Source organism: Aethalodelphis obliquidens, unplaced genomic scaffold (genome assembly GCF_003676395.1).
Source record: "Aethalodelphis obliquidens isolate GAN/ISIS:26980383/991018 unplaced genomic scaffold, ASM367639v1 scaffold2, whole genome shotgun sequence".
In the NCBI taxonomy this organism is placed as follows: Eukaryota; Metazoa; Chordata; class Mammalia; order Artiodactyla; family Delphinidae; genus Aethalodelphis; species Aethalodelphis obliquidens.
Genome location: NW_020837946.1, coordinates 54,325,716 through 54,337,618, shown reverse-complemented (window position 1 = coordinate 54,337,618; position 11,903 = coordinate 54,325,716). Strand labels below are relative to the sequence as shown.

Here is an 11,903-nt window from a genome sequence, read left to right as displayed (position 1 = left end):
GTCGGGCTCTTCTGAGCCCTCTGCTTGATTAGGCCCAATAGCGCCCCCTCGCCACAACTAGAGAAAGCCTGTGCGCAGAAACGAAGATTCAGTGCAGCCAAAAATAAATAAATAAAAAACAAACATAAGTTTAAAAGCACTTGGTATGAAAACAATGGGACAGAAAGGTTAGAATTAGAAAGTTGGTATCATAGGATAATTTCCATTTATAGCCTTCATGGTATTTTTGTTTTGGGCCGAGTATATTATGATTCAGGTGCAAATATGAGTATACTGATCAAAAAAACCTCTAGTGACTTTTATTAATATGGATATAGAGAATGGGGGCAGTTTCCAAACCAAAACATAATATTGTATTAGCAACTTAGTTTACTTGAACAGAGCAGGTTTTTCTGAGGGAAGTAAAGGGATGAAAGTTGATGATTAAGTGAGGAGGAGTTATAAAATTGGGTATAGGAATGAAGAAATATAGGGGGAAAAGAAAAGATAGTAAAGGTTTTTATTTTACAAAGTGTCTAACTGTGCTATGCATATGTAATATCCACTAATCTAGTGGTTTTTGTGTTGCCCTTATACTTTTAAATTATAGGATTTCTAGCAGTATATTTAAAGAGGTTAAAAGATGAACAGTGAACAATGGTTTGGAAAGAGCAAGTTTCAGAAAATGGAAAAGACTTTGTTTTGAACTCAGTTGGTTTTGAATAGAGCTATTTACTGCCTAACCACACTTTCTACATACACAGTAAGTAAATCTTACATGTTCCAATAAATATGTATCCTTTCTTGGGTACCAACATGATTTTCTACAGCATCTCTTACCTCTTATTCTCAACATGTTGGACCACAATGATTTGACCATGACACAAAATCGCCATGGCACTTTACATCCTCATCTGCATCCTCATTTGATATCCTCATGTGTAAAATAAGTTCTACACATTTATCAAAAACTTGATGGCATACCAGTTTGTAATGCTCGTTCATGGTTAATAACAAGAACATTGTGAGAAGTGACATAGGATAGAGATACCTAGAGAAAGGGAGACTAAGAAATAGCGTAGCATCAATTTAAAACTATCAAGACAAAAAGTTAGGGATGGTAGATATAAAGCCCTACGAGAAGGAAGAGGCGTATAATGATGTCTGAGGGAATGCAAGAGTCAGAGCAGTACAGACTTTATGATGCCTGCTCTAAGATAGAGGCACAAAGCCTTTGGTCCGATGAAATGTCTTTCAAACATTAGTCATTGGAACAAATACCTAAGGCCAGAAACTTGCACCAAAAAGTACAGAGACTGTGTTGAGGCTCTCTGACAGAGTTATACAACTAATACTTTCCTGCATGTATACTAAAGGAAGATTCCTCGGTCCTATGATTTTTATATCCTACTATCCATAATGCTGTGAAATGTATAAACAAATGAAATGTTAATTCCTGGGTCCCTATTAAATATTTTAAAAATATGGGGCACTTTAAATATTAAAATTTGGATATTTACATAACTATACATGCTGTTAAGGTTAGAGTTGGGAAGAGCTTGTGGATTTTGACATAGATGTCCTCCTATAACCTGAAGGGGAAAAGCTGCCCACTAGGATGCAGAGGTCGATTTTATGGTGGTGCAATTCATGTTAACAGAATAAAGCAAAAGGAAACACAATCACGCCTTACTTGAAAGTTAACTTTTGCAAAACAGCCTCACATTTATTATTCCAAAATTACATGTATTGAAGGGATCAAAATATGTTCATGGGGGAAAAATAGAGAATACAACTCAGAGAAAAGTGACTTTGTTTTACATATAAAGTACAGTAAATAGCTAAGAAAATTTAGAAATAAAAATATGCTATAGTTCATCATGTTGATAGACATTGTATTCCTTAGAAGAAATGAAGCCATCACCATCATGGTCGTTCTTCTTAAAAATATCTTCTAAAACTGCATTCTGATATGACTTGTCACGTGGCTTCTCATCTTTTTCAAATTCCTTTTTCAGGTAATGACTTATCTAGGCCAAAATAATATTTCTTTAATAAAAATATATCACAAGAAATTTCCAGCAACTTTGAGAAAATGTTTACATAAAGAAACTCATATCTAAGACTGCTTATAATAAGTGATACAAAAATTTAAAAAGCTATTTGAGGTTTAATTTTTTCAACCTTTGAAGCAATTTTCTGAAGAGAAACAGATCTTCAAACTAGCTTCCCCCGAGGTTATAGGTGGTTAGTGGTACATACTCAGATTAACATCTGAATTGAATTTTGTTGAAACTAAATGCTTTCCAATAATCTACACTATCCACATTACCAAAGGAAACTCCCTCTTAAGAATTTCCATTAGTGAATAAAATCCAAATTGGCATTTCTATAATCTCTAAAGTTATTGGGTTGGCCAAAAAGTTCATTCGGGTTTTTCATAGGCTGGAAAAACCCGAACGAAACTTTTTGGCCAACCCAATAATAAATATGTATAATGAATTAAAAAACCCAACTACAGGTTTTGAAATAAAATTTAATTTTCTTAATTTTTCTATGCTTCTATAGCTCTCCCCCAATCTACAAATTATGATCATCTCTCTAATGTCAAATAAGGAACAGGTATTCTGAAGTATTCCCTTTTGTCTATATGACATTTCTCTAAGCAAAGACACATTATAAGCACAGCCTAACATGGTAGCTACTAGCCATATATGTCCATTAAGCACTTGAAATGTGGTAGATCAAATTGAGACAAGCTACTGTAAGGGTAAAATACACAACAAATTTTGAAGATAATAAAAAATGTCATTGATAATTTTTATATTGGTTTCATGTTGAAATGGCAATATTTTAGATATATTGAGTTAATTAATTAACATTAACTTCACTTGTTTCTTTTTACTTTTTAAAATGTGGCTACTAAAACATTTAAAATTATGTATGTAACTCAATTATATTTCTATTGGAAATTATGTATATTATATAAATAAATCATATATTAATACATATAATAACTAAAGAGAGTAAAGCACAACGATTTGGAGATAGTGTTAAACAAGGCTGGGTATTTTATTTATTATCACTTTTTTTTTGCATTGAAGTATAGTTGATTTACAATGTTTCAAGTACACAGCAAAGTGATTCAGTTATACAAATATCTATATATCTATGACCTATTCTTTTTCAGATTCTTTTCCATTATAGGTTATTACAAGATACTGAATATAGTTCCCTGTGCTACAGGGACAACAGTAGGTCCTTGTTGTTTATTTTATATATAGTAGCGTGTATCTGTTAATCCCAAATTCCCAATTTATGCCTCCTCTCCTCCTTTCCCCCTTGGTAACCATAAGTTTGTTTTCTACGTCTGTGAGTCTATTTCTATTCTGTAAGTAAGTTCATTTTTGTATCATTTTTTTAGATTCTACATATAAGTGATACCATATGATATTTGTCTTTCTCTTAGTTTACTTAGTATAATAATAATCTCTATGTCTATCCATGTTGCTGCAAATGGCATTATTTCACCTTTTTTTTTAATGGCTGAGTAATATTCCTGTGTGTGTGTGTGTGTGTTTACACACACACACACACACACCTTCTTTATCCATTCGTCTGTCGATGGACATTTAGGTTGCTTCCATGTCTTGGCTATTGTAAATAGTGCTGCTATGAACATAGGGGTGCATGTATCTTTTTGAATTATAGTTTTGTCTGGATATATGCCCAGGAGTGGGATTGCTGGATCACATGACAACTCTATTTTTAGCTTTTGAAGGATGCAGAAGCTAGGTAACTGAACTCCAGGACCCTGTTTACCAACTTTCTGGACTACACAGTTCAAATTTTTCCTAGCTCTTTTAATAATCTCATGTAATCCTCACAATCCTATGAGGTAGGAATTGTTTGCCCAGTTACAAATTCCTACAGTGCTGCTTGAAAAGATCTTCTCCTGTAGGCTAGATGCCAGAAATGCCTCGTAGAGATTAGTTTGGTATTTTAATGACCCTCTTGCAGGGAGAAAGGAAATTAAACAGTCTGACTTAGTTTCAGGTTTTACATTAAAAAAGTACATTTTCTTCTTGGAATTTAGTTTTTTTGTAACCAGCTCTATAAAAGCAAATTAATCAGTCCATACTAGGTAGAAGTAAAAATAATAGCTATAACACAGATGTGACAAAAAATGAGATTGTACATATGAAATCTGTTTGAATTACCTCAGTTTTAGAAAGTTGCCGGTCATTATCCGCATCTATCTGTTTAAATGTTTCAATGCTTCGTGGTCCTTTGGTCACAGCATAGAGCTCAATCTCAAAAATCAACGTTGCATCAGGTGGAATCTTGCCTTCTGCTAAAGGTGTAAATTTTAACACTTTAACTTACATGAAGATAACGTTCAAATATTTATTTACAAATAGCCATTATAGCATTATGATTATATTATTTCATATTTATAAAAATTGCTTTCTAAATATTTCTTAGGAACACTTTTCCCATATGTCTTCAAACCAAGTCAGTTCTAAAGACCCAGGGGACCATTATTTCCTGATTAAATTGAAATAAATATAAATCATTTATTTTTAAAAATTAATGTATTTATTTTTGGCTGCGTTGGGTCTTCGTTGCTGTGCATGGACTTTCCCTAGTTGCGGCAAGCGGGGGCTACTCTTCATTGCAGTGCGCAGGCTTCTCATTGCGGTGGCTTCTCTTGTTGCAGAGCACGTGCTCTAGGCACGTGGGCTTCAGTAGTTGTGACACGTGGGCTCAGTAGTTGTGGCTCACGGGATCTAGAGCGCAGACTCAGTAGTTGTGGCGCATGGGCTTAGGTGCTCTGCGGCACGTGGGATCTTCCTGGACCAGGGCTCTAACCCGTCTCCCCTGCATTGGCAGGTGTATTCTTTTTTTTTTTCGGTATGCGGGCCTCTCACTGTTGTGGCTGTTGTGGCCTCTCCCGTTGCGGAGCACAGGGTCCGGACGCGCAGGCTCAGCGGCCATGGCTCACGGGCCCAGCTGCTCTGCGGCATGTGGGATCTTCCCGGACCGGGGCACAAGCCCGTGTCGCCTGCATTGGCAGGCGGACTCTCAACAACTGAGCCACCAGGGAAGCCCTAAATCATGTAATTTTTATTAATATACCCCAACATTATACAGGAGAGAGCTAGTGCAGAGAAGAAATTCACAGGCAGAACAATTTCAAAGATAGGTATCTTTTAGAAAATGATTTTGTTCAGTTATTTGGAAGTATGAATAAAATATATGTATTAGTATACATGTCTTTCAAATTTTTATAGACAAAAAATAGTGCAATGACAGAACAAACCAGTAACAATTTCATGAAGAAATTTATAATCACAAAAAAGCCTTCTAAGTATTAAGTTAAATAGCTCTCTTTAATAAAGTTAATCTATTAAGTGATGTCACAGATGACTTTAGCAATCTATGGGCTACTTCAGATGGCCATTCATAAAAATGACCTGCAGAAATGACTTGCTAAGAGGCACTGGGTGGCTTTTGTCACCAGTACATTATAGTTACTCAAATATTTGTTGAATGAATGGCCTCTATCACTTATTTAAAAAATGGCTAAATTTGTTCTTTGAAGCAAACAGTAATTTTTTAAATGAAAAAGTGGAGAATTCTTGCTAAAGTATTTACATAATCCAAAGAAAAAAGCTTGAAAGTTACAGCCAAAATAAGTGGATCAGCCATCTCCAAAGCCAGGACATAGAAAAATCTACCCACGTATTACATGACTAATGTGACCATCCCAACCAACATACCACATATTACCTGACTCTATAGTAAAAGAGCTAGAGATTGATTGACTGATCATTTTTACAAAACCCATTCCTATTCTGTCCAGTTAAGACCTCTTTATGACAGAAAAATAACTTCTCCTGACAATAATTAAAAACAAATTCAAAACACAAATTCAAATTTCTTAAAAAATATTACAAGTCTAAGTTTCCCCAAAATTCTACTGTAAACATAGAATATATTGCCAGTTAAGTTTTATCTTACTAAAAAATTACAGTATAAAGAAGAGAAAAATATGCATTTGCTATAGAATTACTTGTATTTAGAGAAGCAGATCAAAGAATTAGAAGTTAATGTAAAGAATCTATACATACCACATGTACTGTTAATTAAAGCACTAACAAGTCACATGCATTTCAAGACATGCAGGGGTGCTCTGTGACATTAGGCAAAGATATTGCGCACAGGAAAAGACTTCTTCAAGTACTACCTAAAATAAAGTTATAGCTAATGTTAGGTCTTAATAACAACTTATTTAAAAAAGCTTATTCAATCAAGATATTGTTTGTTAAGCAGTTACTTATGGTATACACAGCAGCTTTTAAAATAATTGAATTCAAGCTATTAGTAAGCTATTATAAATAATGCAGGTAAACTAGCAGTTAACTACATTCCAAAGAACACACTTTTGTCGGGCCTCAGTTTCCTTACGTGTAAAATGTATGTGTTGGTGATGTTACTAGTCAGATTCATTATTTTTATATATTTATTGAAGACACCTCAAATTGAATATGAACTAACTTCAAGTCAAATTTCTACATTTTTGTAGCAAGGGTCTGGCTTATTAATAGCTTAGGCAGACTGGGTAGTCATTTGTATCTAAGTATAAATTAGTTTACAAAAAGGATAAAATAAGTACTCATTTGTCACAGGGTAACAGGACCCAAGATGAGCACCTATTGATGAGAGATGTGGGTGCCCTGGTAGCAGGCAGAATGTGGAGGTATCTACAAGAGAGAAAGAGAAACTCTGAAAATGAGATTAAGGAGAATGAAAGGCAAACTCTGCCTATATCATTTTGCCTAGAATTGACCTCAACCTATGACAGCATTTTTAGGACAAGACTGCGTTCAATTTATCTTCAATTCCCTCTCCCTCTCCTAGGTTCCTTTACAACTAAAAATAGGATACACTAATTATGGTTCTGTGGGAGCTATTTTGATGGAACCAAATGATTGGCGAAAAGCTTTGAAAGTGAAGCTGTAGTTATCTGGAACTGTCTCTTTAGGAGCTTTAAATCTGATTGGATCTGACTTGTACCACTAACTTCCCTCCAATCCAATTTGGGGCAGTGATCCCCTACTTTTGCTGGAAAGAATAGGCAAGGGAACCATTCCGCCTAATGAGTAAACTAACAGCCTTAAAGAGGGTGTGCCATTTCAATGAAATATTGGGGAGTAAAGACAACATTTCATTGTAGAAAATCTTTAATTGCTTTAATTATACACTAAATATTTCAAATACGTGGGGTTAAGAAGGGCTCTAAATAGAATGAGGAGGTAAAGATTCTTCCTTTGGGGAATTCCCTGATGGTCCAGTGGTTAGGACTCTGCACTTCCACTGCAGGGGGCATGGGTTCAATCCCTGGTCGGGGAGCTAAGATCCCCGCAAGCCCTGGGATGTGGCCAAAAGAAAAATCTTTATAGTCTTCACACAGCAATAGGAAGCAAGGACCCAACTGAGAATGCAATATAGAAACCGGCCCTCTGCCACACAGCCCATTTTCCCCTCTTAAAAATTTCTCTATTCTGCTCCACTTTTAACTTTAGGATTTTAAAAAATGTAATTTTTGAAAAATTAATACATGTCTTTCTCTGTCAGACTTATTTCACTTAGCATAATACCCTCTAGGTCCATCCATGTTGTTGGAAATGGCAAGATTTCATTCCTTTTCATGGCTGAGTGATATTCCAGTGTGTGTGTGTGTGTGTGTGTGTGTGTGTGTGTGTGTGTGTGTGTGTATACCACATCTTCTTTATCCATTCATCCATCGATGGACACTTAAGTTGTTTCCATATCTTGGCTATTGTAAATAATGCTGTAATGAACACTGGGGTGCATATATCTTTTCAAATTAGTGTTTTCATTTTCTTCAGAAAAATACCCAGGAGTGGAATTGCTGGATCATATAGTAGTTCTATTTTTAACTTTTTGAGAAACTTTTGTACTGTTTTCAGTTGTGGCTGTACCAATTTACATTCCCACCAATTGGGATGTTATATACAGCACAGGGGATATAGTCAATAATACTGTAATAATTCTGTATGGTGTGTAATCTATAAATATATCGAGTCACCATGTTTTATACCTAAAACTAATATAGTATTTTAAGTCAACTATACTTCAATAAAAAATTTAGTACATGCATACAGTAAAAAACTTAAGTAGTATAATATATTACAGAATGAGAGGAAATCTCCTTACCCTTGACCCTCAGGCCTCCTTCCCAGGAACATTTAATATCATCAGATGGTGTATTTTTTAGATAGTCTATGTAGATACATGATACATATGTGAAATTTTCCCTCTCACATGTAAGCTCTCATTGAGGTTAGGAAACTGTTTCTGCATTGTACACTGCTTTATGCTCAGTGCCTAGAACAGAGCCAGGCACTGATGCTCAATAAATATTTGTTGCAGGAATATATTCTATCCCATTTTATCTTTAACACATTAATACATATGGCTCTACTTCATTCTTTTTACTGGCTGCACAATAATCCACTGTATAGATATAGCATAACTTAGTTAACTAATTTCCTACTAAGGGATACTCGGGTAGTTTGCAGTCTTGCTACCCAAAAAAGTCTGCAATCCATGTTCTTTAAGATGTACCTTGGTACACATTCCTGGAAATGGAACTATGGGATCAGAGGATATGTACATTTTAAAGTTTGATAGAAATTGCTAAAGAGGTCGAATGATTTACATTCCCAGCAATAATGCATGGGACTGCTGTTTTTTCCATACCTTTGCCAACTTTTATGTCTTTGCTAATCTGATGGGTGAAAATGGTATATCATTTTTGTTTTAATTTCTTTCTTTAATGATGACTGGACTTGATAGAGCTAAAGTTTATTGGACCCTATATTCTATATCTTATTTAACTTTGAGAGTCTGCTTTTGATTTTTTGACTATATACCCGAAGTCTATGACTTATTTTTAAATATAACTTAGAGATATACATATTAAAACACCTTACCATAGCCTTCCTTTCCATATGCAAATGAAGGGGGTATAATCAATTTTCGCTTCTCGCCAGGACACATATCCGTCATCCCAATGTCTAGGCCTTTTATGACTTGTCCAACACCAAGAACAAACCATTTGGGGTGGCCTTCATTTTGTGTCCGGCTATAATTAAAAACAACACCTAGGTAAGTTGATTTCAAGAAAAATAAAATCAAACTTTAAAATACAGCTGAGCATTTAGTTCCAATTTAAAATTGGAGTCCTCTCTAACCATCTCTTTTCCTATATTAAGATTCATTCTGAACCCCCTAGTGGGGTGTTTGGCTCAAACTTCCCTCATAATAGCCAGACAGAGGTATGATTTGCCCAAAGCTAGTCATTAGGAGTCATCTCATTTTCTTGTTTTGTCATCTTTACAAAAACTACTCAACAGTTAACTTTTTAATGGGTCTCCTGCCCCTAACTAGCTGCATGGATTGTCCAAATGACTTATTTACCATTCTGGGTTTGTTCTAAAAAATAATGGTACAGGTTTAGCCTCAAAAAGTCATTTGAACCATGATTAAAATTTGTATTTTTTCTTCTTATTAAATTTCTCTATTCTAGATGCAAAGAACTAACTTTCCCCAATTGTATTTTTATAGGGTAATAGCACAGAAGGAGAAAAGACATTCTACCTCTGAGTAATAAACCATCAATTAAATCAGAGTAAGTAGTGGTGGGATGAGGGGGCAGGCAGGACACAGGGTCCGGAAGTCACCAGACAAAGTCATTGTAGTGGCTTCTTGATACAGCTGGAAAGTGGCCTCCAGCCAGTAAATATCGTGCTTCTGAAGGCCAGACAATATTTCCTAAACAACTCTACGTAGTCCTCAGTAAGGAGGCTCCAACCCACAGCAAAGGAAAAGTGTGAACATTCTTACAAACAGTACCTTGACTTACTTCTATAGGTACCAAGGGTAGTGGTGGTGGTCGGGGGAGTGTATGGATGTGTGTATTTTTAATAATTTCTTGGGTCAACATTTTCAGTAATTTAAAATAATATTCCATATAATAGGGAAATACTGTATCAAATCTGATTTCCCCCCCTAGAAATAAAAGGCTGAACTCTCGCTGTTAAAAAACAAGAATAAATCAAACAACAAATTAGGTTTCTGGTTGGTGGAGGGAGGCTAGATTTAGTGCATCAACTGGACGCGGGAGCTGTTCGCATCATTTCCTACCTGCAGTAGAATTTCGAGCCGTCTTTAGCCAAGAAGCCGTCGTAATGAGCATTTACCACGTCTCCCTTTTTGCTTGTGTTAGAACAGTTTTCTGGACGATGCAAAACTTCAATTTTCACTTCCTCTATGCTCTCCTCTGCCTTTTGTCCTTGAGCAGTAAAAATGCCCCACAGGTAAACGAAAATGATTAACCTAAATAAGAAATGCATGATTCCGAGAGTCGGCCCCAGATGACCACCGCGTTCCCTCATGCGTGTCACTGGCGCGGGGTGGCCGCGCCAGCAGCCTAGTTACGACGCGTGGCAGTCATTGTCCTACGTCATAAAAGGCCGGGGGCGGGGTGAAGCGTGGCCCCGCCCCCTTTCCCTGCGGCGCGCCCAGCAGCGGAATTTTTGCGCGTTGGCTGCTGGTTTCGTCCTGGTGGGACCCCACGCTTTGCCTGGCTGTTTTCAGTCGCTAAGGCAACACTCCACACTTGCACCGCATCTTCTCGCTAAGTCCGCATAATTTACAGTTTCCTCAGGGTTCGATAGTAACGTTCGCGTTACCTTTTGAAACTGGCAAAAGAGGAAATAAGACTGATGGGATGTCGTAGTCCGAGGATACGATTGTCATTTCTGGGCATGAAAGGCGTCTCCTCAGATCCCTAGAGAACTGGTGGGCATCGGGGGAGGCATTCTGCTTCTGCGGTGTCTTTGAAGCGCCTTCTCGGGGTCGAAGTCATGCATTAAGCGGTTCCAGGCTAAGCCACACACTAGTACACAGAGGTACCGCTGCTCCCCGAAGCGGGGTTAACGGATGTTCCCCAGAGCCGACTCCAGCGATTCGGGACCGGCTGCTGGTTTGCATTTCCTTCCCTCACCACTCGCTGTCGCCCTTGATTTGAGGGCTTCTAGGAGTGCGGGTAAAGCTCTTAACAGTTTTGCTTTTCTTACCAACTCTGCGACATAGGTAATTATCCACATTCCACTGACGAGAAAACTAGGTAATTTGAGTATTGGGCATTCTGTTTCAATCTTACGGCTAATACGCGGCAGGGATTTGACCAAGTCCGACACAAAGCCAGCCTTATATCCTCACCCCCAACATTTTAGCATGAAGAACTTTACAACATACAGAATAAATTTTACTACCCCATCACCGCGGCCTTATATCCGCTACTTGGATTCTATCATTAACATTTAACTATACGTATTCGATTTATTAAATATATTTCCATCTGTCCATCTATCCGTCAATTCGCCGTATTTCCAAGCGAACACCCAAAGACTTTTACCCAAACCAGAAGGACCTCAGCGAAGGCCTGGATTAGGCTCTGGAAGGGGAGGTGTTAATCCGCCTCAGTGATGCTAAAAGCCTAAAAGCCGCAGCACCGAGCCTGCTTATATCGGCTTTGCTTAAAGCTTGTGAAATTACAGAAATCTGAAAATTATTGTCAATTATACAAGGGGATGGTCATTTCCAAACAGGATTTTAAAAAATCATAAAGGCTAGAGAAAACTTCCATTTTTAAAATAAAGTCCAACGCTTGCTTCCGTGTTTTATATTCTAAATGAAGTTGTGGCTAAGATTCTTTGTCGGCGTGGTGGGACTCTTAATGCACACTGACTTCCTAGAAGATAATTTCTCGGACCCCCTGAATGGGAGAAGGATACGAAGGAAACAAAAAAAGGGGGGTTTTTTTTTTT

The 11,903-nt window shown here is 37.0% G+C and overlaps 1 protein-coding gene across 3 annotated transcripts; it reads right to left on the bottom strand.

Moving 5' to 3' along the window:
• Positions 1-1,672: 1,672 nt before the first annotated feature.
• Positions 1,673-10,541, bottom strand: FKBP7 (FKBP prolyl isomerase 7). 3 transcript variants are annotated; one of them, XM_027127068.1, is made up of 4 exons: positions 10,216-10,541; positions 9,003-9,154; positions 4,200-4,330; positions 1,673-2,009 (listed from the first exon to the last, which is right to left on the bottom strand). In XM_027127068.1, the coding sequence occupies exons 1-4, from the start codon at positions 10,464-10,466 to the stop codon at positions 1,848-1,850; spliced, it is 696 nt and encodes a 231-aa protein (XP_026982869.1). In that variant the 5' UTR covers positions 10,467-10,541; the 3' UTR covers positions 1,673-1,847. The 3 variants fall into 3 exon arrangements, with proteins under 3 accessions (XP_026982869.1, XP_026982859.1, XP_026982873.1); XM_027127058.1 differs by having other exon boundaries at positions 4,200-4,333; positions 10,216-10,529; XM_027127072.1 differs by having other exon boundaries at positions 1,858-2,004; positions 4,200-4,333; positions 10,216-10,534.
• Positions 10,542-11,903: the final 1,362 nt, after the last annotated feature.